The sequence below is a fragment of the Ascaphus truei genome, chromosome 1 (assembly GCF_040206685.1).
Source record: "Ascaphus truei isolate aAscTru1 chromosome 1, aAscTru1.hap1, whole genome shotgun sequence".
Classification (NCBI taxonomy): domain Eukaryota; kingdom Metazoa; phylum Chordata; class Amphibia; order Anura; family Ascaphidae; genus Ascaphus; species Ascaphus truei.
This window is the reverse complement of record NC_134483.1, coordinates 111333975-111357860: the sequence shown is the minus strand read 5'-3', so window position 1 is coordinate 111357860 and position 23886 is coordinate 111333975. Positions and strand designations below refer to the sequence as shown.

At 40.9% G+C, this 23886-nt stretch overlaps 1 protein-coding gene across 1 annotated transcript in view; it reads left to right on the top strand.

Annotated features, from left to right (window-relative positions):
* Positions 1-554: 554 nt before the first annotated feature.
* ELL2 (elongation factor for RNA polymerase II 2) overlaps positions 555-23886 on the top strand; it is a 50665-nt gene continuing 27333 nt past the window's right edge. Inside the window, exons 1-2 of the mRNA XM_075593318.1 lie at positions 555-740; positions 20394-20441. Coding sequence (XP_075449433.1) covers positions 609-740; positions 20394-20441 — 180 coding nt within the window. The 5' untranslated portion in view covers positions 555-608. The remainder of the gene's footprint in view (positions 741-20393; positions 20442-23886) is intronic.

The window sequence follows — 23886 nt, the reverse complement described above, 5'->3', positions numbered from 1 at the left end:
TGTTATGCATGCTTTTCACAATGATGAGACAGTTTCAAGTTTTTAAATATGTTCAAAATAATATTCTCATATGTTTGTGGCTCTTCTACTCCTGAATGCTTTCTGATCTGCCCATTTGGAGAACTGGCTAAGAGCCCCTGACATACAGTAGATGAGCAGTCCCCGCTCCTGCCTCTGCTCCTGCCTCTGCCGCCTGTCCCCGCCGCCTCCTCTGCCTCCTCTGCCTCCTCCTCCTCCGCTTCCCTGCGCATCCGTACGATTCACAGAGCCTGATCACCACAGCTCAGCTGGGAAGAGACGTCACCCATGATGTCAGAAAATAACCAATTCAGACTTCCCTACGTCATCGCTGGCCCCTCCCACCCTGACTTCGTGACGTCGCACATAAAAAAACTCGTGTAAAACGTCCAGAGCAGCTATCAAGCCCCTGTCCCATTGTGCACCGCATACCAAGGTTTGGTGGGCGGAGCAGGAGCTGGGTAGGACAGTGGAGCCAATCAGCGTCGCAGGCTTTGGTGTGCAGCGCATGCAAGCACGGTAGGCTGCGCGGTATATACACTCCTGCTCGGCTTACAGTCGGGAGGGGAAGGAGAGGGAGTGAGAGCAAGATGGCGGCGCTCAGTGAGGAGGGCAGGTACGGGCTCTCCTGCGGGAGGGCGTCGCAGGATCATGTCACCGTACTGCACGTCAAACTCACCGAGACCGCCTTCAGGGCTCTGGAGAACTACCAGAACACTAAGGTGAGTGGCTGGGGGGGATATAGGAGAGACCCCCAAGGATGTTGGGGGGGGTATATAAGAGAGACCCCCACAGATAAGAGTGTGTGTGTGTGGGGGGGGGGGGTGTAGGAGGGAGACCCCCAGAGATAAGGGTGATTGGTGGTGGTGGTCAGGGAGTGGGCGGTATATTCCTGAAGGTGGGGTGGACGGAGGGAGACCCCCAGAGATAAGAGTGTGGTGGTGGTGGTGGTGGTGGTGGTGGTGGTGGTGGTGGTGGGGGGGGGGGGTATATAGGAGAGGCCCCCAGAGATCAAACATGGCGGTGGGAGGGATGCAGGAGCGACTCCAGAGGTTAGAATGGCAGGAGAGAAACTCGAGCGTTAAAATCTCTTCCATATATATGGGGGCAGGAGAGATCTCCGATGTGACGGGGGGGGGGGGGGGGGGTGTTAAATGGAGAGCACTGAGACAAGCCACCAGAGAGTGGGGCGAGAAGAGACCCTGAAACTGAAGAGACAAGCCACCAGAGAGTGGGGCGAGAAGAGACCCTGAAACTGAAGAGACAAGCCACCAGAGAGTGGGGCGAGAAGAGACCCTGAGACTGAAGAGAAGTCGCCACTGGAGCAGAGAGCCAGCTGATCCCTGGTCTCCCACATGCACATATTTCTTGCTTTAGGTCTATCATATTGGCTTTTCCTCCTCCTCGGAATACAGACATTTCCAAAATGTCACCCTTTTTATGATGCCCAGCACCAGTGCAACATTACGAGGGCATTTATAGTGCTGATTTTGAAGTGTATACTGTTTCAGGAAGCAGGGGGGGGAACTCTTTCTGCCCCATGTTGCACTCTTCGCTTTGCTCTGTGCTCAGCAACATTTTGGTTGCTTTGCCTCGAAGTTCGTTTAGTTCTCAGATAATACAAATGGCTCTGGAAACGCACTGCTTGGATTATCGTTATGTGCATTTAGGTATCTTTCATGCTTGACCCTTAAGTAATCTCTTCCCTCCCCAAGAAATACTGCCAAGTGGATCTTGGAAACTAATTCGCACAGCCCTGCTTACTTTTAGATATGTTTATTTATGTAACCCCCATTCCTCCTTGGCGCATATACCCTTAGCTTGGAGTTTTTAATAAAAAAGGGGAAACCCCAATATGTTTAAACCTGTTCTTAATCCAGGGTCATGATTTTTTGGGGGGTCTCGGTACTGTGGTTGGCTTGGTGTTGAGGGAGTTATATCCAGGCTGCTACTGTAGTCTTGGCCTCTCTGTACAGATAATTTATTTTGTTTTAAATATGGGCGTTATACGGGCCTAGTTGTACCTGTATGGGAAGAGCTGAGTAAGCTCTATAAAAGCTGGGGGTGGCTCATAATGCTGTGCTGTTGGAGTCTCACTTTAACCCTCCCCCATGTCTAGGGTTTGGGGGCAGCTGGTTAAACTGTTTTTAATGATCTCTGCCCCCTCCTGGGCAGCAAACAACCCCAGCCATTTCTAAGCCTCCGCCTCTGCTTTCCCCACACTTCAGGAACTTTTTAGATTCTAGTTTCACGTACATTTGCACAACCTGTTACTGCCATAAGATTAAATAGCATGCGATATGACCGTACGAAAAACTATATTGCACTATTTTAAATAGCTGTTTTTGTTTGCAGTCCAAAATGATTTGTGTTGAACGTGTTCTGTAATGGCAATACAAATGTTCTGCTACTTTCAAGGTACTTGGCTTTTTGTGTGTTTTTTTTTTTTTTTTAAGGTCTGGTGTAGTGCTTATGCAGAAGGGGTACATTTTAGTTGAGCTTTTTAACGTATGTGACGTTTCGGTTTACATGAAAGGGAATGGAAATGTTATATAGAATGAAGCAGTTTAAAAGTCTGGGACATGGTTGTGAAGGTAAATAGAAGATGAAGTATATATTTATACTTTGTGGACCTTTTTTAGTTGTGTGCTTTTTGTTTGGTTTCCTATTTGATGCCATCTCGTCTCTGGATCCTTCAGTAAACTGAGCCAAAGTCCCAGCTGAAAAAGGAGGAGGTTTTTTTTGCTGAGCTGTCAATTTCTATTTCTCTTGCCTTTGGCCCGTGGAGCATTTCTCCATTTTCTTTTAACTGTAAGGAAGTCTAGTGATTCTCAGATGAGGATTCTCAGATGCTTTTTCTTGTTTGATATTGCACTTAATCAAAGCGCTTTGTTTTGTTTTTCCTTTTTAAAACATTATTTACCTGATTTTGAAGTCGGCAGTTTAAAATTAAGTTTGTTTCTAAACATCTGTTTACTTGCTTTCCAACCAGTCCAACATTTTAATGTCTTTTTATATGAAAAAAATGCTAAACTGTGTGTACTTTATCTGATCTTGCATATTTAAAGCCCTGGCCTCCATTAACAAATCCATTGAGGGTAAATGAGATCATGGCAATGTATGACTCTATGCCTATTTTAAGTTGTGCCACAATTTAAAATGTTTATTGGCTTTGCAAATTTAGGCCTGAACCTAACTTTGTATGTCTTTAAATAATATGCATTATATTGTATTGGCTACATTAATTACAAAGCTAGTTAAAGGCTCCGATTTTAATTGAGTAAAAGGGGGGGGGGGTGATGCTTCCAGAATTACAGTGAATGTTTAAAAACTGATTTTGAAGTCATGTAACAAAAAATTGCATCTGCTTTCTGCCAAACTTCTGAAGACTTTCCATATGTAACTATACTAAAAAGGCAAAGTTAAAGCAATTTCTACTCCCACCACCTCCCTTAAACCCCCCTCCCCCCCCCCCCCCCCCCCCCCCCACAGCCAGTCATGGTGGAAATGAGACTGTAAGAATTGTCATGATATAGGGGAGTTCAGTCTTGTAGTAATTGTACCAAAAAGCTAAACAAGTATCTTAAACTCCTTTCCCCAAAATGTATTTGGAAATTGAGCAACGTAAAATTTAACTCTGATTATGTTTTATCAAACTGCAATAAAAGCACACGTTTGCAAATTTATTTTTAGACATTATATCCTATCCATGTGCTGCAGTGTATTTGGGTAAAATGCTACATTTTTTTTTTAGTTTAAAAGGCCGAAAATAATGTCAATGTAATTTCCAGCTCCACTTATTTACTCCAAATAACTTGCATTAGATTAGTTGTAGGTTGTGATATCTTTTATGGGATCGAGATTTGTGTTCTTGATAAACACAATCTCCCCCCCCCTCTTTTTTCTTTTTTTCTCTTTTTTTTTTCTCTTCTTAAACCTTAAGTTTCTTCTCGTACTCTATGTATATGTTTGTACGCTAACTGGTACTTCAAATCGACATTTATTTTAGATCAATGCTAGAATGTTTGAACTGTTGCCAAGAACATGTTGTGCAATTGGCCTCTCTTTGCATATTCACCTTGATCGCATATTTTACTATCACAAATATTAATTTTTTTTTTGTTTTTATGAAGAAATATCCACGTTTTTGTCCTTGCTTTGGAATATTCTAAAACCTGTTTTATATATCAATCCTGAGTTTGTAATTTTTAGTGTGGTTTTTTTTTTTTTCTCTCCCCCACCCCCCAGTTTTGGTATGAGTTTCCTTTCACCTTTAGTGAAAGTAGTATTCTGTAATAATATTTCTTTTTTATAAATAAAATCATGAAACTGCTATTTGGTAGAGAAATGCTCTAATTTTACTGCAGCTTGAATATGTGCTGCTAAGCCAGGGGTGGAAAAATCCTGGCCTCCTTAGAATTCTATCACAATGTTTGCAGTGCCGACTGATCTGTCAACCGTGACCAGCAAAAGTTCTCCCCAGCATGCTTTCATGCCTGATGCCGCTTTGCGGCTGAGCTGTGACTGGCTGCAGCGGTGACTGACAGGCGGTCACGGCCATGCTGCGAAGTGTGGCAGAGGAGAGCAATGGTAGAAGAGAGTTGAAGTTCTGCAGGACTCTGCCCACCTCTCCTCTCCATGCACACAGTGGCAGTGGGTTGTGTCAGTGTGCTTGCCGGTGGGTGAGGTAGCTGGAACACCCTCCACAAAACGCTGGCTCCTAAGTATTTTTATTTTTGTGCACCCCTGTGCAAAACATGATTGGGCTTTAAATGTGCAGTGTTACTGTGACCCAACAGCAGGTTAACACTGCTAGATTAGTACTCCTAAATTCATGGGGCTCGTGGACCGTATTTGGTGTGGCCCTCGGACCCTCTGCTCCTGCTAATTTCGTACTAGTTGCTTGGTACAATAAGCTTGCGGCCCTTCTACTAAATGTTCTTATGTGGCCCCTTTGGATAACTAGTTGAAGAACCCTGCTACATTCAGTGACACCTAAGCCGTGTCTGGGCCACTTTTTTAAAATCGAACTTGGGCACATTGATTATTAAATTGAATGACCTACTTTGTTAATTTTGTTTAAAAGACTGAAATATTTTTGAATTCATCATTTGCTTTACCTGTGTACCCTTTTTGTGCTACTGCAAAGTTCCTAAGTAGGGCTGTACCTTTAAATTAATGTTGGCTGTATGTGTGTGACTGTCCAAGGATTTTCGTAAAAAAAAATGTTTTAATGTAGTCACGTGGTTAAAATATGAAAGCCAAAGTACGTGGCTGCGTCTCTGGCTTGAAAGGATTAATCATTGCTGCCTGGCTTGATTAGGAAGGCTTTATTAAATAAAAAGGACATTGGAGACCTAATACCCCCAGAATCCCACACAGGAAACTGCTTACTGAGCAAGTCCTTATTTTTTTTTTTTTTCCTCTATAAAAGGGATCTACTGTTCATTGCATGAGGTGTCACTCCAAACTAGGGTCTGAAATGCCTTCAGCCTTTGTTTCTAAAACAGGCAATGTACATTTGGTATTTGAAAGGGTTGAACTACAGAATATATTAACTTGTTTCGTTTTTTTCAAGCCTTGGTAGAAACCGTGGCTTTTTTTTTCCTCATCACACTATTGTGAAATCTTCCAGTTGTCTTGAAAAATTGTTGAGCAGTGCTCTAGTCACAAAGAAAAGAATGATATCTTGTACATTCCGATATATAAAAAGCAGGCATGAAAGATTAACAAAGAATCCTTTAATTGCAGTTACAATCTTATTCTAGTACTATAATAAAGAGAACCCACTCAACACTTTAACCGTGACTGCACATTTAAACAAGTTCTACCCCATCCTCTCGTGCGTCCGACCTTCAATAATCAAACAATAGACGATACCGTTCTTTGGCTAACGAAATGCTTTTATTTGTGCGAGCTTTCCAGATACACTGATCTCCTCTTCCGGCGATGTTACAAAGGTTACTTGCTTCATTCATTGTAACATCGCCGGAAGAACAGATAACTGTATCTCGAAAGCTTGCAGAAATAAAAGCATTTCGTTAGCCACAGAACGGTATCGTCTATTTATTATATATATATATATATATATATATATATATATATATATATATATATATATATATATATATATATATATATATATATATATATATATATATATATATATATATATATATATATATATATATATATATATATATATAATCTGCACACCGCACGTGTATGTATGACCTGTGTTGAAGGAGAACAGAGTTGAAGTTAGGTATTTTGTTTCCATTTGGAATAATATGCTTATTACTTATCCTAACAGAATGTTTGCAGCTATATTAAGTCCTGTAACTGATTTTCTTATAATTTAAAGGCCATTCAGGCACTGTAGAGGTTAACACTGCTTCTGATTGCTGATTTATTTTCTGCTAGCTTTGGGTTTGTTAGGAACTAGTGTGGTGGTAATCTGCCTGTGGCCTTCACTCAAGTGTATGAAACAATTGCCCACCTACAGAGGAATTTTAGCACTAGTAAGTGTTGCCACATTCTGGATGCATTTGTCAGCTGCACACTTGTTCCCACTCTTTCTGCATTAGGGTGCTGTGGACAAAGCTGTGCACAACTATCAGACATGAAAAAAGAAAGTGAATTTACAAAGGCCCCCTATTGTATAGACTCCAGTCGGTAGGGCTAAACTAATTTATTTTCAGTTGGCCCCAGTGACCTCTTGAACCACTCACGCTTTTGTTGTTCTCCTTCACTCTTGTTTACCCACAGCCATCAGGGACTTTTGGCGAATTTTTGGGGAAGAGAGATTCCCTTCAGAAAGATTTGCTATGGGTTCTGTCAATCCACACACAACCTTGCAAACTGTGCTTCTGGAGAACTGTTGGTGCTTGCATTTTCTCACTTAACACAGATGGCTCGGGTTACCTTTGCAGAATGGGTAGATTGTCCCCTTGTTTCTCTATGCAGGCTGATAAAACAAATACGTGCGATGTTGGGCAGAACTCTCCTAGTTTCACTAGTATAAGGTTGTCACTCCAATAACTATTTGTACTCTGGTATGTCTAACTCTTCTGTACAATCTTTGCAAGTACAATAGTGATTCTATTTTAGTGCTTCAATTTACTGTAAACAGTGGCTCTTTCCTTTCATGCTTCTCATGATTGATTGCAGTCGGCTTTGTCACGTAGGGCTGTGGTTTCCGTCTCTAGAAAGCAGTTTATATGGGTATGTTAATTATAAATCTAATTCTACAGTTAATAAATCAATTAAGTTATGAATAAAGTGCACCCCTCAACTCTGATTACTATGTATATTTATTTAAAGAAAATGTAAAGCACTTTCTGTAGCGTGTTGAATTCTAATTTATAGATTGCCAACCTAATCTGCAGCCCAGTACTAAGGGGGAACAAACAATACAATAGGTACGGAGGGTAATGCTTGTGAGAGCTTAAAGGTCATAGTTAAAACGGATCCTCTATCTACGTAGCACTGGCATTTTGTGCTGACATATGGAGGAAAAATATCAGTGATTCTGAAAGACAAATATAGCAGATATATAAATATTTGCACTTCATGCTGCTAAAGTACTCAAGGTTGGCACTCTAAGGTGTGTGTGAAATCTAAAAGTACAACAAGATTTTTATAAATAAAATGCATGAAACAAATGGCAAATGGTATTTTGAATACATACAAGGAACAGTCACTGGCACAACTGTTCAACATTTTCTCCTCCCCTCTCCTTTTATGAATCGTGCTAATTGTATAGTTATTGTAGTTGAATGTTGCTGTATAGCCCATTCAGCAGTAAAAGGCTCCTTGGGTTGCTTGGCAGGCAGCTTCTGTACAGAAGGAATGGAAGGCTGCTACCTCCAATTCCCCTCCCCCACTGAATTCCAGTAGTTCTTGAATCCTCCGGAGCCTTGTACATTATTCATGGCCTGGCTGCTGTAACTACCCAATATGGCTGAGGTACTTTTCTCCCAGGGCAGAAACAAAGTTGGACCAGTTAAGTGTGTTATTTATTTATTTTTTCTCTCCCCTCCTGCATTTTGAATGTAGTATGTTCCTTCATTTTTTGCGATCAAGAGTGAAGAAACTGATCCACAACCATTAGGAGGCAAGTTTCTCTAGGTAAATGTGAATTTAGGAAGGGTAAGACGACTATTCTAGATCCTGAGGTTTTCAATAAATAAATTTAGTAAAATGCTGTACTGGAGGGTCTTTTTACTGCCAAAGTTTAGGCATATATTGGGTGTGTCCTTAAATGGCTTATTTGGAGAAGTCCACACGTGGTGTGGTGGTTTTTCATAATGGCAAAGTTTGGGGTGTCTTCTGTGAGAGAAGAAAATGGCTGCTAAGAAACTTCCCAAGTCCTCTGAACTAGTGCATGTCCCATCTTCTGCTTATTTTACTTCAACCTCCTGGTAGCGTGAATAGATGGGCCTTACACCAGACTAGAAAAACAAACCTGGGGGGGAGGGGGGTTATATTCATTTAATGTCTGTTATGGGCTAAGGCACCAAATCTGGTGTTAATGCCAGGTCAGGTGTTTTCACTTGCAATATGATGTGATTTGGTCAGAACGCTCCTAGTTTCACTAGTATAAGGTTGTCACTCCAATAACTATTTGTACTCTGGTATGTCTAACTCTTCTGTGCAATCTTTGCAAGTACAATAGTGATTCTGTTTTAGTGCTTCAATTTACTGTAAACAGTGGCTCTTTCCTTTCATGCTTCTCATGATTAAGTGCAGTCAGCTTTGTCACGTAGGGCTGTGGTTTCCGTCTCTAGAAAGCAGTTTATATGGGTATGTTAATTTTTATATTGTTATGGGCTAATGCACCAAATCTGGTGTTAATTGGGTGTATTAACCTGGAATAATGATGGATAACCCTGTGTCCCCCTCAAAAAAATGTCCGAAGGACCACCTTCTAGCCCCTTCCCTGCTATAGCAGCCTTGAGTGGATTTCAGTGGATTGTTGCTTCTTGCAGGCAAAATTTTAAGCTTGCTTGTATTTACACAGGGGACTATATCCAAAAGGGATTACTGGGTGGCTTATAAATTACCTAATAAACTCGGCAGTACCACCTTTCTTGGAAGCTGTTCCATTATGTTGAAGTGGTTCATTTGAGAGCATGGACTTCAATGGAAAACACTGATTATGCTCCACTTTGAATACATCTTGTTCATCTGCAACCATATAGCAGGTTGTTTTTTTGTTTTGTTTTTTACATTGGGCAGAATGCTACAAACATACCCCCAATTAAAAAAACAATTGTGTATTATAAAAAGCTTATTAATGTTCTACAAATGCATTCAGCTTTTCTTTGTAAAACTGCTTGAAACATCTGTCCCCCCTTTTTAGCTAAATCTTTAATGCTGAAAGGTATTCACTCTTGTTTTTGAGTTTAAACCTAGCTTGCTAATATTCTGCTGTACAGATTAGATGGTAGACCTGATCTAACAGCATATTATAAATTGCACATCCTGTTGAAGGTATTTTTAGTATAATTGGGAAAACTCTATTTCGGCATCCTGTGTCAAATTAAATGGCATACATATTTTTCTTTCGCTGTAGTTCTCGCTATGTAAATACAGATTTTATGTAGCTGTTGCTTTGTCACAGCTGTCATTCTTACAATGTCTGGGGTAGGACACAGAGCGCAATAACTTCCCCTCAAAGGTGGAAAAATCACATGGAATCTCAAATCGATAAAGGATGCTCCAGGAAAAAATAAAGCAGTTTAACCAGTTTTCCTGGAGCATCCTTTATCGATTTGAGATTCCATGTGATTTTTCCACCTTGGAGAGGAAGTTATTGCGCTCTCTGTCCTCCCCCAGACGTTACTTTGAGTGATTGTGGAATCTCTCACAGCAGCTGCATCTCCTCTTGGTGATATTTATTTGTTTTTGTTTTTTAATAATGTATTTTTAAGGTTTGCGCTTACTTTCCTTGCACCGTCATTCTTACAATGTAAGGGAAATGTGTGACCTGTGTTGGTCATGATCACTTAATTTTCTCTAATGACTACTCCTAATAAAAAATGTCAAATGTAGTAGCAGGGTATTTCTAACCAGGTTGATGGTAACTATCGATTAATCATTGGGGTGCTTCTGCAACTAGATTGCATCATCATGGCTTACTTGTGGGAGATGGGGGAGTCCTTTCTCAGTCTGAGGGCAATAGCTATTATTTTCAGGCCTACATTTGCAAAAAATAAAAAATAAATAGCTATTAAAAAAACACCTTGAGTACATTTGCATGTCTCGCAGGTCCAGAAACCTGCCTTTCACCATTCCCTTAGCCTGTAATGCTTAAATTGCTGCCAAGGATTCCGGGTATAAAATCTTGAAGACGCCGTTAAAATGGTAGAAAAGATGTTATGTTGCCTAGTGCGTTCAGGTTATTGCAAATGCAACATACAACTTTTTTTATGTTGTGTACAGTAACTTGACAGGCTTGTTTGCTCATTGTAATTTTGTTTTGGAATAAAAATTTGTCTAAGATGAGCACGCAAATTGAAGCGACAAATTAGGATTACTCAAATATTCACATTTTGGGTGTGGTGTAAAATAGGTGAGTGAGTCCACCACAGCAACATCAGAGCACAACAATTAGTGAACTCACAGAGGTCTTTAAAAAGGTCAGGCCAACATTTTTTGACTGACCACCATTTCAAAAATAAGTTTAATTGCATTTGCATCTGATGGAAGATCATTAGAGGGACAGAAACATAATAAATTTTTCATGCAGTATGCCACTGCAGACTTGCAAATATTTGAATATATAATAATGTGTATATAATTAATAAATGCAAATAGCCACATTTTGGCTTGTGTAGTTTCATTTTGTAGGGGTCATTTATTGAGGCACAAAAAAAATCCACCATCTGTTTTGGTGTGCGTGCTTCCATCGATTAACTATTCTGTTAGTGCTTCAGTGTGACTCATATACGTATTAAGCAGCATAAAATGTTGACCGCTTCATATATTAACATGCAGGTGTTGTGCATTATTTTATTTCCTCTTCTGCATTCATCATTGTTGCATACTTATGAGCATGTTGCAGAAGGTTTTTATGATTCAATCATTTGGATTTGTTTCCTTGGTGGATTCCTGTGTTGTATAAATAAGACTAGAGCTACTGTTCCTGACAAGAAACTGGTTGTCTTTGTGGTGCAAGTGTACGGATATGACACTTGTAACTTGCAGTACCAGACAGTAATGAACCTCTTCCCTGCTCTATAAATTTGTCTACGCTGCTGCTCATGGGGGGGGGGGGGGGTAAATTAACTTTTTGCTTAAATGCATAGATTTTGTTAGTTTTTTTTTTTTTTGTTTATTTGTTTTTTAGGCTAGAGAGAGTAACGGGCACAGCTACATCGCTTTTTCTTTAGAATTGCCCTAGTACTCATTCATCCCTTAGGTAGGCTATTAATTGCCTTTCTGCCTCTAACAAGCCATGTATATTGTAAAATCTTACGTTGGCTGTGGTTTTTGTATTTGTTTGACAGCTTTGCTTTGAAAGAGGCAACCCCTCCTATGACCAAAGTTACTTTTTTTTTTTTACATTTTGTTTAAGGGGTCTCATCTGGATAATTAAAAAAAAAATTTTTTTTATTAAAAAGCCATTCTGAGGTGGGTGTTGTGACCTCCTTTTTTTTTTTTTTTTTTTTTTTTGGTACTGTCGCTGTATTCGGCAACAACTTGTGCAGCCAGTTTATCCCTCCCCCAAATGCTTAATTTTATTGGTCGTCGAATAAGGACATGGTGAGGAAGTAAAGAAAGCACTTGATGGAGCAAACTTCTCTGTTCAGAGGCTTTTATGAAATGTAATTGGCTGACTGTAGGATTGTACCTTTCACAATAGCCAAATTTGAAATTATGCAGTCAATTTTAAAACCAACTTCCGGCCACAAGCCTGCATATTGTATTACTTAAAACAAATGTTGCAATTGGTTGACTTGCTCATACACGGATTAATGCTTTCAATGTGTTCAAACTAAATAGATATATCTATACCAACTCCAAATCAGCACTCATTCCAGGTTCTTTGCATTTAATCTCCATAAATTCTACCCCCCCCCCCCCCTCGCTTTTCTGGCTCTTGAGCCTCGCCCTCTCTCCAATTGTATCTAGTAACTACATTGCCCAGAATGCTGTGCAAGAACTGAATTAAATAACCCTGAGCAAGCGATCGATTACAGGAGAACGGATCGATCTGCAGCTTAGCTAATCGCTTATCAGTGCAGATTGTATTGATGCACATATTGAATGGAAAAAAATATATATTAAAAAAAAAAAAGGCAACTTGAACTGCAGCTTTAATATCCATTCTGTGTGCTGGCAATCTGAGGCACCCATGACAATGCTTTGAAGTTGTAATCTGCTCATGCTGGCTGTATTTAGAATACAGTTGTAGGAGCTGTGTGGTAGTTCCTTCATTGTCACATCCATTAGGTGCTCTAATTGGGTAAACAGTCAGCTGATTATTGGCTTTTGTGAGCCTCTGCTGAGCAACCCTACGTCAGACACAGTTGCCCATTTTACATTTGTTTGCTGGCAATTACGGTTTACTTTTTAGATGTTTAATATGGAACAGTCCAGTATTTCAGTTCCCTTTCATTTGTTCAAGGGTTGTGGGTTTAAAGGTTTAACAGTCAATGCATGTCGCATAAGGGAGTACAGGTGTTGGATGTAAAAGTAAACATGACGGGGGTGAGGCAGGGGACGGCATACCTGGTGCTTTGGGTTTATAATGTCTTCATGCTGGCTGGGCTGAGCTTGTCTCTGCTGCAGACGGCTGCACAGTGCAATTCAGTTTCTGTAGACAATCTCTTGGTAAAGACACTGGCTCTATGGTGAATTCACACGACCTACTGAAGAGATTAAAGGCATACTGGGGAAAAGTAAAAAGTGCTTTTTGTTTAACAAGTCTTCATTCGTTTGGCTTTTTTGCCACATGGCTGTTTCTGAGACCAGACGTAAGGGAAATGAGATTAACAAAGTAAAATCAACATGGAGTAGAGACAGTGCATTGTTACAGCTCCAGGGAACCGGCTTATTTTTCTTGGCTCTGGAACTGCTGTTGGGAGATGAACTAACTCTTGTCTGATAAGACTGGATTATCTGCTGAATATGTTTAACAAGGTGCACTGTACTGTGAACCTGCTCGGGGTGACCGTTCTTTGAAGCATTTTGACATGCTTTCTTTAGTAAGAGGGAGTTTTTGTCAAAACAAAAAACAGGAAGACAAAATTACTCTTAACATTAGTAAGTGATCTGTGTAAACCCTCAGGAAATTCATTTTATTTTACCTGCTACAAGTATAATTAGGGACCTACTGTATAGCGATAACATTACCATAGATGGTTTAAGCGTGTTGTATTACTACAATTTTTCATGAACGAATTATACAAATCTGGAAAAGAAGTTGGTGAAGCAGTCTTTTTTTGCTTAAAGTTTAATGTTGAAGATTTTACCCTCAATTTTTCAACCGAATACATCACTTTACAACTAGATTTCTAGACCACTACTAAAAAAAAACCAAAAAAAAAAAACCCAGCTTTCAAAGAGGTAAACATTTGAACGTCTGTAGATTGGCAGAATTAAAATGCTGCTATTGGTTTCTTCCAGTTAACATGTGCATTTAGATTAACTGAATAACCTCAGAGGGTTAAAGAAGTCAGCGGTGAGGATACGAGTATTAAATACTCGTAAAGCCGGGTTAGTTACTATGTAAATGCTGAGTCCATGGTGCTGTCGCCTGTGGTGTTATGTTGCTGTACAAACAAAGTACATAATGTTCACTTCTTTATTGGCCTTCCTCCTAAGACACTACTTTCCACAGAAGTGTCTGAGGGGGCCCAATCTCTGCATGTCATTAATTTAACTGCCATAACCTCTCTGCCGTCATCGTAAACTGTATGTGATGTTCCTGTTTGCAGAAAATCTATTTGTATCCCAAATTGTCCTCTCTGCATGCAAATAACCAGATAACCCAAGATGCAAAATACATAGCCACTTATTGATACTTTATGGCAAAGTAGAATTTTTAAACTCCAGATTGGTTTACATAGTGCCAACTGGGTGATGTAAACACAATTATTTTTTTATATATCTATATACTTACCAGAACTCCCTCCTACTGTCTCTGTACGTTCTCCCTACCTACCAATTAGACTGTAAGCTCCTCGGGGCAGGGACTCCTCTTCCTTAATGTTACTTTAATATCTAAGGCACTTATTCCCATGATCTGTTATTTATATTAGTTATTTAATTGATTACCACATGTATTACTACTGTGAAGCGCTATATACATTAATGGCGCTTAATAAATAAAGACATACAATACATTACCAGGTTTGTGTAGTAACCTATATGGAAGTTCAGTAGCTATTATTTTTCCAAGTTATAGTCAGAAACGGGCAACCTATGTTTAATCAGAGGAGGATGTGTCACTGCTGATCTCCTCTTCTCCCTCTACCACTTGCCCTCTTGACCCCATTCCCTCACATCTCCTAAGGCCTCGTTCAGGGTGCTGGCTTTAGAGGGAGGGTGTGCTGCCGTGGGACACAAAGTATTCAAATTGAATACTTGTTGTCAGGGTAGCAGCTGCCCTGTCTCCGAAGCCAGAAGTTGACGCTGGCTACAGTTTCAATAAACGAAAAAATCGTTTTTTGAAGCTGCAGCAGCGTCACTGGGACCTAGGCAGCCAATGAAATCATTCTTGAGAATTATTTCATGACTGCAACTTGGATCCCTAAGCTGCCGTGTGTAACCCCGCCCCCTCCTCAACTCCTGAAACAGTCTGCTGGGGATGAACACACATCGCCCAGCAAACTGCCGCCCTCCCTCCTGAAGGCCCTCCCTCCAACTCCTGCCTCTGGCACCCTGAACGAGGCCCAAGGCCCCGTTCAGGGTGCTGGCTTCGGAGGGAGGGCGTGCTTACGTGCGAGCTGCCGTCGGACACAATGTATTCAAATTGAATTGTTGTCAGGGTAGCAGTTGCCCTGTCTCCGAAGTACGGAGTTGACGCTGGCTACAGTTTCAATAAACAACCCAGGTCGTTTTTTGAAGCTGCAGCAGCGTCACTGGGACCTCGGCAGCCAATGAAATCATTCTTGAGAATGATTTCAAGACTGCAACTTTGATCCCTAAGCTGAAGTCTGTAGCCCCGCCCCCTCAACTCTTGAAAGTCTTCTGGGGAGGATGAACACACATCGCCCAGCAGACTGGCGCCCGCCCTCCAACGCCTGCCTCTGGCACCCTGAACGAGGCCTAAAACCTCTTGCTCCTACTATAATCCCTATGCTCACACACATTTTTAACTCCTCCCTCTACTCTGGTACCTTTCCCTCCTCCAAACATGCAACGGTTACACCATTACTCAAACGGCAAGCTTGGCCCTACCTGTCTTTCTAACTATCGACCTGTCTCCCTCCTGCCTTTTGCTTCAACTCCTTGAATGTCTTGTATTCTCTCGCTTGTGCCATTTTCTCAACACCTATTCTCTTCTAGACCCTCTACAATATGGCTTCCGCACAGCTCACTCGACTGAAACAGCCCTCACTAAAATAACTAATGACCTCCTTGCTGCCAAAGACAGAGGTCATTACACTCTGCTCATATTACTTGACCTCCCTGCAACATTTGACACTGTGAACCACCCTCTTCTCCACATTCTCCATACTCTTGGTATTCGTAACAAAGTATACAACAAGAGACAGAGGTGCCCAATGCTACATCAAATTGACATTACATATATGGTAATAAGTATAAAGTTAAATACTTCAATAATAGTAATGACTTGGTTATTTAGTTAAACCCGTTGGCCAACGCGTCGTTTTAGTGTTAGGATCTGCATTTTTGGTTATACCTTGACGTTTGGTATGCAGGCTTACGATGCTTTGGCCACAGGGTTTCACTAAATAACCAAGTCATTACTATTACTATTACTATTATTATTATTATTATTGAAGTATTTAACTTTATACTTATTACCATATGTTTTGTCAATTTGATGTAGCATTGGGCACCTCTTTTGTTGTATACATTTGCCACGCTCAGTAGCACTCATTTTGGCATAAATATATATTCATAATGTGGTGGGTGTAGGCGTTTGAGCTAGCTGGGAAGGTGTGCTATACGTAATAAAGCTCTATCCTGCATCTCCTCTTGCCTCTCCTGTCGTACTTTGTCTTCTGCTAACACACCTCGATCTCTCTGTGGGGGGTACCCCATTGCTCAGTCCTTGTACCTCTTCTCTTTTCTCTCTACACACTTTCTCTAGGTGACCAAATCGCATCCCTTGGGTTTAAATATCACCTCTATGCTGATGACACACAAATTTACTTTTCAACCCCTGACCTTACACGTGCTGTACAGACTAAAGTTTCTGAATGTCTCTCTGCGATATAATCTTGGATGGCTCTCCACCGACTTAAACTTAACATGGCAAAAACAGAGCTCCTCATACTTCCTCCCAAACTTGGTCCTACTACCTCCTTTAACATTACTGTTGGAAGTACTATTATTTACCCAGTAGCCTAAGCACGCTGCCTAGGTCACTCAACTCCTCTCTCGCATCAAAAACCTGTCACTTTTTTCCTCTGCAATATTACAAAGATACACCCTTTTCTCTGTTGCTCGACTGCTAAAACTCTGCCTCAGGCCAACATTCTCTCCCGTCTCAATTACTGTAGCCTCTTGCTGTCCGGCCTTCCTGCCTCTTGCCTGTCCTAAACGTTGCTGCCAGAATCACTCTACTCTTTCCGAAATCTGTCTCTGCGTCTCTCCTGCTGAAATCACTCTCCTGGCGTCCTATCAAATCCTGCATCTCGCACTCCTCTCCTTCTCACTTTTAAAGCTTTACTCTTCTGACCCTCCTTACATCTCAGCCCTAATTTCTCGCTATGCACCACCCGACTTGCGTTCTGCTCAAGGATGTCTTCTCTCTACTCCCTTTTGTATCGAAAGCCCTCTCCCGCTTTAAACCTTTCTCCCTGACTGCCCTGCACCTCTGGAATGCTCTTCCCCTCAATACCAGACTAGCACCCTCACTAGCTACCTTTAAGACCCACCTTAAGGCTTGGGTTCCGCTGCGTCCGGCGGCGCGCGTGCGAGTTACTCACCAGCAGGGGTATCCTCCCGAGCCGGTCCCAGTCTCCCCCCCCGCTGCACGGCTCACTACGCGCTGTGACGTGTCAGCCACCAGGGGATGCAAGAGAATTGCGATCCTGAGCGGTGACGTATATCACATGGTGCGCTGGTGATCCAATCAGCGCCGGGTCTGGAGTTAGAGGCAGCTTCCCCCATCTCCAAAAGGTGGTGGGGGTGAGGGACGGACCGATAGGGATGGGGGGGATAGCACGGAGAGCCCTCTGCTCAAACCACACCCCCCCGCTCCCTACAGACCGCATATGCGGTCAAGTGCCTCTCCACGCGCCGCCTGTCTGCAGTGCGGGCGCGTGGTCTGAGGCAGCAGGGCCTTGGTATTGGACACACTTGCTTAAAGAAGCATATGAGTAGCACAGTGGATAATACTATACACATGAAACATAAAGCTTTGCCCCCTGCAGACGCACTTACTGGAATGCCCTCCTACTGTCTCTGTATGTCCTTCCTACCAACCAATTAGATTGTAAGCTCTTCGGAGAAGGGACTCCTTCCGAAATGTTACTTTTGTCTGAAGCACATATCATGATCTGTTTGTATTTGTTATTTATGATTGTCACGTTTATTACTACTGTGAAGCGCTATGTACATTAATGGCGCTATATACATACCAGCTTTGTAGGTTTCGGGCTGAAAGCTCAACTGTGAATATACAAACATACTGCAGAATCTGTCATTGGTACAGTGCATACTAGAATTTTAGTCTGGCAATGACTGCATACTTGTGGAAGCAGTACTTGGTGGCACAGTTGAAATGATCGGGGTGGTTACCATGAGCCATTTGCAAAAACGGGATAATTTTGACAGTATTGTATGTGACGGTGAAAGTAATCGGCTTGTACAAAACATTTGTTCTGTTCACTGTGCTGTTTTGTGCAACTCCGGTGCTGCATTAGCCAGAGTACTCCAGATTAAGTTTGTTTCAAGGCAGTCTAGTTCTGTCCCTAGAGAAGATAAAGGCAGGTTATTTGAAGTAGTTGAGCAAATAGTAAACATTAAGCAATTAAGAGATGCTAGTCATTTATCAGTCCAGTTGTGTGTAAATAACCTTATCCTTGGGGCCTATCATTTGTTGGTGACACAGTAACTCTTGGAGAGTGAAGAAATGTTACTGTAAAAGGTTCTCTAAACAAATTAATCTTAAAGTAATTTCAGTATTAAAAAAAAAAGGGATTTTAAAGATGGCTGCTCTTTGGGTGGGTGTGACTCTGCTTTTTGTATTGAACTTGTCTGTTGCAGGATACATTATCAGAAGAGGCTAAAAGGTTCAGCTCCCCTAAAAATAACCTGAAAGGGAGCTGAACAAAATGCCATTTAATGCTGATTTGCCAACCTGTTTAACTGGCACAAATCCTTGAGTAATGTTTTCACATGGAAACTTTTGCTGCTTTATTTTCCTTGGCTCCATCCATCCAGGAAGTGCATTGCCCATTTTTATGTCTGCTTTGTATTAAGTGAACGCAATTTGACAAACACAGAACCTTAAAAAAATCTATTGAGATGGTAGCTGTTAGTGTAGTTAAGTCTATTTTGTGTTTTTAAAGATTTATCACGCAGAGACAAATAAAATAATTTCTACAAAGCCATAATTTTCCTTTTCATTATTTTGTTTATGCCCATGGACAAATGTCTAGAATAATCCTATCTCGTCAGTCCCACTAAGACTTCTGCTTGGAAAATGCTACATAAAGAAGCGTTTATATACACCGTTGGTAATGATTGTGTGGTACCAGCCACAGGGGGCTCTCATAACTTTGTGCTCACTTAATTGTAATTTGCTTTGTTCCAGAATTACCCACTTGTTGAGTGTCCCATATACGGAATATATTTGCCTTATATATGTGCACTAAACTGTATATGCTGTAGTTTTTTTTTTTGTTTTTTTTTTCTATTGCTCAATTTTGGTGATGACCTCAGTCACAAATCCATGTCTTTCTGCACGTGCACTAAACCTAAAACTCCTAGCACTGGAAAAGCTTGTTACCTGTATTTAGCTGAATCAGACACTGAAGGGAAATATCCAGGTTCCTGCGTTCTGTAAAGATATCTATAGCAGGTACTTGATGCCTTAAATGATTGAATCTCCTGTTACGAAGTAGGACTGGACTAGTAACTGCTTCTCAGCACCGGAATTGGTTTTGCATGGGAAAATAAATTGACTAGAGCATTTCTGCTGAGATTTTGCCTTAAACTGAATTTATAATTATGGCAATATTGGTGAAATTTATAAATATAACTACATTTTAGTAGTTTAATTTCAGATTCCAACTAGTAACCTTAATGAACATTAAGGTTTGAGAACACAGTTGTAAAAGTTCAGTAGAAGTAAAGTGGTGGATATGACCTTTGCTGTAGCAATAAGCTGGGAAGTACATACTGTATTTGTAACTTGTTTTTTTTTTTAAGCTATTCACTAGGTGACTAGGGCACTCCTGGTACTTCAACCAGTTTTAACTGCACTGTAGCGAATAGTGCTCCTAAATTTTAACCCCTTGGGCACCGCATGCGGTTGGCTATATAATTTTGTTTCCTCTTCTCTATGCAGTGGAAGAAATACAAGACACAGAATAAAATTGTTAGCGTAGAACCGGCCGAGATGGGTTTACCATAACGCAGGCTTCAAATGTTTTGTCCAAAGGATTGAACTAGATGACCCAAGTTGAGAAGGAAAAATATAGAATAAACGTAGTAATGTACCAAATTGTCATATTGGATGTGCACTGGGGCTTCTTTATCGTAGTGTGTGCATATATACTGACTCACTTTCCCAGTCTGTCACCAATTGTGTCAAACCAATATATACATCTGTAATATTGTGGCTTTGAGTTTTCAGCTCGCTTAGATATTTTACAAGTAAAAGTAGTGTTGGCTTTTGCAATAAATTGTAGAATTGGGGACAAACAATAAATGTGTTTCATATTTAAAGCTTTCGTGACAATTTACTGTGTGAAACTTAACTCTAATGTTGCTGCTTGATAAGTTATCTGCATACTGTATGCTCCTTAGAGGTTGTGTGCAGCATCTGTTATATATTGTAATCTCTAGCAGCAGTAAAACTGTTAACTCCTTAGTTCCTGTTATCAGCAATTGCCACATGTCTGGGTTTAAGACTTGGTACTACTGTCTGAAGCTATCTATATTTTTAGAAACCTGTACTTGTAATAGCAAACTTATTTACATTGGATTTTTCTCCCCTGCAGAATTCTACGCCTTCACGCCCATCCATTCAATTTAAAGGACTCCAAGGAGTGAGTATAAAGCTTTGTCACTGACTGTCTAGGGTGGGGGGGTTTTTTTTCTTTTATTTTTTTTCTTAATTGCTAATTAGATTTTAAGTGACTGGATAAACTAAACAAACAAAAAGATACCCCAATGAATGCACTCAAAATGATAAAGTAGGAATGGTGAACGTTAAAACAAACTGTTATATATATATATATATATATATATATATATATATATATATATATATATATATATATATATATATATATATATATTTATATATATATATTTATATATTTATATATATTATATATATATATATATATATATATATATATATATATATATATATATATATATATATATATATATATATATATATATATATATATATAAATCCAAGACCACTCCCTAAAGACATACCAATTGAGACGTCAACATGTGTTCCGTGTAGAAGAAAACCTAAGGCAACACTAGTCTATAAAGAGCCTAATAATGAAGAGGCTATCTTGTCCAGAAATAAATTCCTAAGGAATTAATAGTGACAGTAAATATCTCACTACTATTATCTAAAAAAACTGGTAAGGTATGGTATTACCAAATACCAGCACTGGTTCCGAAAGGAATAATAAAGGACATAAAATATATACCAGATTGGTAGACCTATGAAATAGAACTAGTGTACCTTAATAATAGGATAATATTTCGACGTATGGTCACTAAATATACACAGACCGGTGAGAGAAAAGAACACTGATGGTATATATTTTCTGTCCTTTATTATTCCTTTCGGAACCAGTGCTGGTATTTGGTAATACCATACCTTACCAGTTTTTTTTAGATAATAGTAGTGAGATATTTACTGTCACAATTCCTTAGGAATTTATTTCTGGACAAAATAGCCTCTTCATTATTAGGCTCTTTATAGACTAGTGTTGCCTTAGGTTTTCTTCTACATGGAACACATGTTGATGTCTCAATTGGTATGTCTTTAGGGAGTGGTCTTGGATCAATTTACCACATCCCTCTGTACAATTATTTTTATTTTCACTATATATATTAAACAGTTAGTTTTAACGTTCTTCACCATTCCTACTTTATCATTGTGCATTCATTGGGGTATCTTTTTGTTTGTTTAGTTTATCCAGTCCCTTGTCCCTATTTGCACCTTATGTTTTGTTTTTTTACATTGCTTATTACCAGATTCGCTATTTAGAAGCTGATGCGGGGGATTCCTCCCTCTCTTCCCTTCCCTTTATTTCATATAGATTTTAAGTGAGTTTGCTTTTTTGTTTTTTTACTTATGTTTTTTTTTTTTTTCCTTTTGGTGTACATTCTGTGTTCAAAGGAATGCCAGGCAGTGTACAGTAGATGCAACAATAGAACTATTTTTTAATTGGCAGTTACATGGCCCTGCTACCTGAATATCTGTGGTACTTTCATGCAAAGTGCTTACAGTTGTAGTTTCTCTGTATTAGGCCGCGCTTATAGTGCCGGCGACGCAACGTCGCCCGACAAATACATTGCCGCCGCGTGCGCTTGTAGTGCACACGACGGCGAGGAGCTACTGCGCCGTCGTGAATTTGATTTTTCAAGGGGCGTCACGTGACAGCCCTTGAACAAATCAAATTGCCGGAATCCCGCGGCCCGGTGAAACATAACTTGCGACGGGTGATGTCACCCGCCGTGTCGCCAACGACGGCACTATAGGCATGGCCTTACTCGGTGAGACTACTGCTTCAACACAAACATGAGTACTGCAGAAAGACTACAGGCCACCTAGTGCTTATTTCCCTAACTTTGACAGTGTTGAGCTCTTCCCTGATTTCTCTCCCTACTGTATTCCCGAGCCCCTTCTCCCATGCACCTCAACCATATTTGCTGCCACACTTTTAGGCTGCGGCCCCGCTGTACACGTCTGCGAGGCAGGCGGCATGTGCAGCTGAGTCCCCCGGTCTGCAGAGAGCTACGGGGGGTGGCTGTGACGTCACCGGGCAAGTTTGCCCTCATTGGCTAAACCGCCGGGGTGTGGCCTAGCGTGACTCCTGCTCAATTTTCTTGAGCAGGAGTTTATCAGCGCAGCGTGGCGGCCCCCCCTCGCAACGGGCCCAGCCTCATTGTGGGGTGGATCTTGTCCCTGCAGCGTCCGTCACAACAGGCGCTGCAGTTGCCAGCGGAGACCTGGCCTTAGGCTAGGTGCCCAGTGCAGCATGTGGCCGTGCGAGCGCCTCTCTCCAGCCCCTTACCTGATCCCTGGCTGTCCCCAGTCCCTCCTCGCTCCCAGGCTCACTGCGCACTGTGACGCGTCAGCTGGCACGGGCTACAGCAGAATTGTGATCCCGAGCGGCAACACGTCACGTGGTGTGGCAGGGAGCCAATCAGAGGTGCAGGGGGCGGGGAGAGCGGGAGGTGGGAGAAGTCTGCTGAACTCGGTGTGTGTGGCATGGGGTTTGTTTTAAGTTTGGCCGGCGTCGTGGCCCTGCCCCCTCATCATGGCCGCGCCCACACAGCCCTTTTTGGCCACGCCTCAGAATGCCACCTGCAGATCGTGGTATAGTGCTCTGCACGTGTCGCAAGACGTGCATGAAGTGGGGCCTCAGCCTTATGTACTTTCATTGACATAGTAGGTACTGCATTTACCCAAGAAAATACAGTCCTCTCCCTTCAAACTGCAGTTCAGGTTTTTTTTTTTTTTTTTTTTTTTTTTTTACTTCAATAGTTTCATGTGTGCAATCTCTAATTACCTAAAGAACTGTATAGCTGCCAGTCAATTCGTTCTCCATGTATTGATAGGCGAAATTTGGTGACATAATTAGAGCTGGCATATGTTTTTATTTGCTTCTGTCAGTCAGTGGAAGCTCATGAATATTCATGAGCACTCCTGCACTGACATGTGCTAGAGGGAGGGCAGGGCTGACAAAGGGGGTGTGACAGGACATGAAGGGGCAGTGCCTTAGCAAATGGCTGTTAAAATAGAATACAAGAAAATTGGTCTTTCAAAGTTGTTTTTTTAAAAACAGAAAATGCTAAAAGTATTTTTTCTTACTACAGAACTGATTTATTAAAAAAAACACACATGCAGGATATTGACTGAACTGCAGCTTTAAGTGCATGACTAATTGCTGTAGAATTCAGATTTCTCTCCCAACTGTTTTTTCCTTGTACTGTACATTATTGAAACAGTTTCTTTTATAAGTCCCTAGAACATCTGCATGTGACTTTCAGGGATTGTGCATTGAGATCCATATATATATATATATATATATATATATATATTGTTTTTTTAATTTCCTCATACAATGCTGATTTCTGAAGCAAATTAGAACCGTAAAGCTTACGCCAGTAAAAATTGTGGCATGTTGAAGTTTTCTGTGCTAAATACACCTGGACCGTTCAGGACCAATTTATATGAATTTGTGAAAATCTTGATAGTTTTACAGTGTTCTATATAGTGCCACACGTCAAACT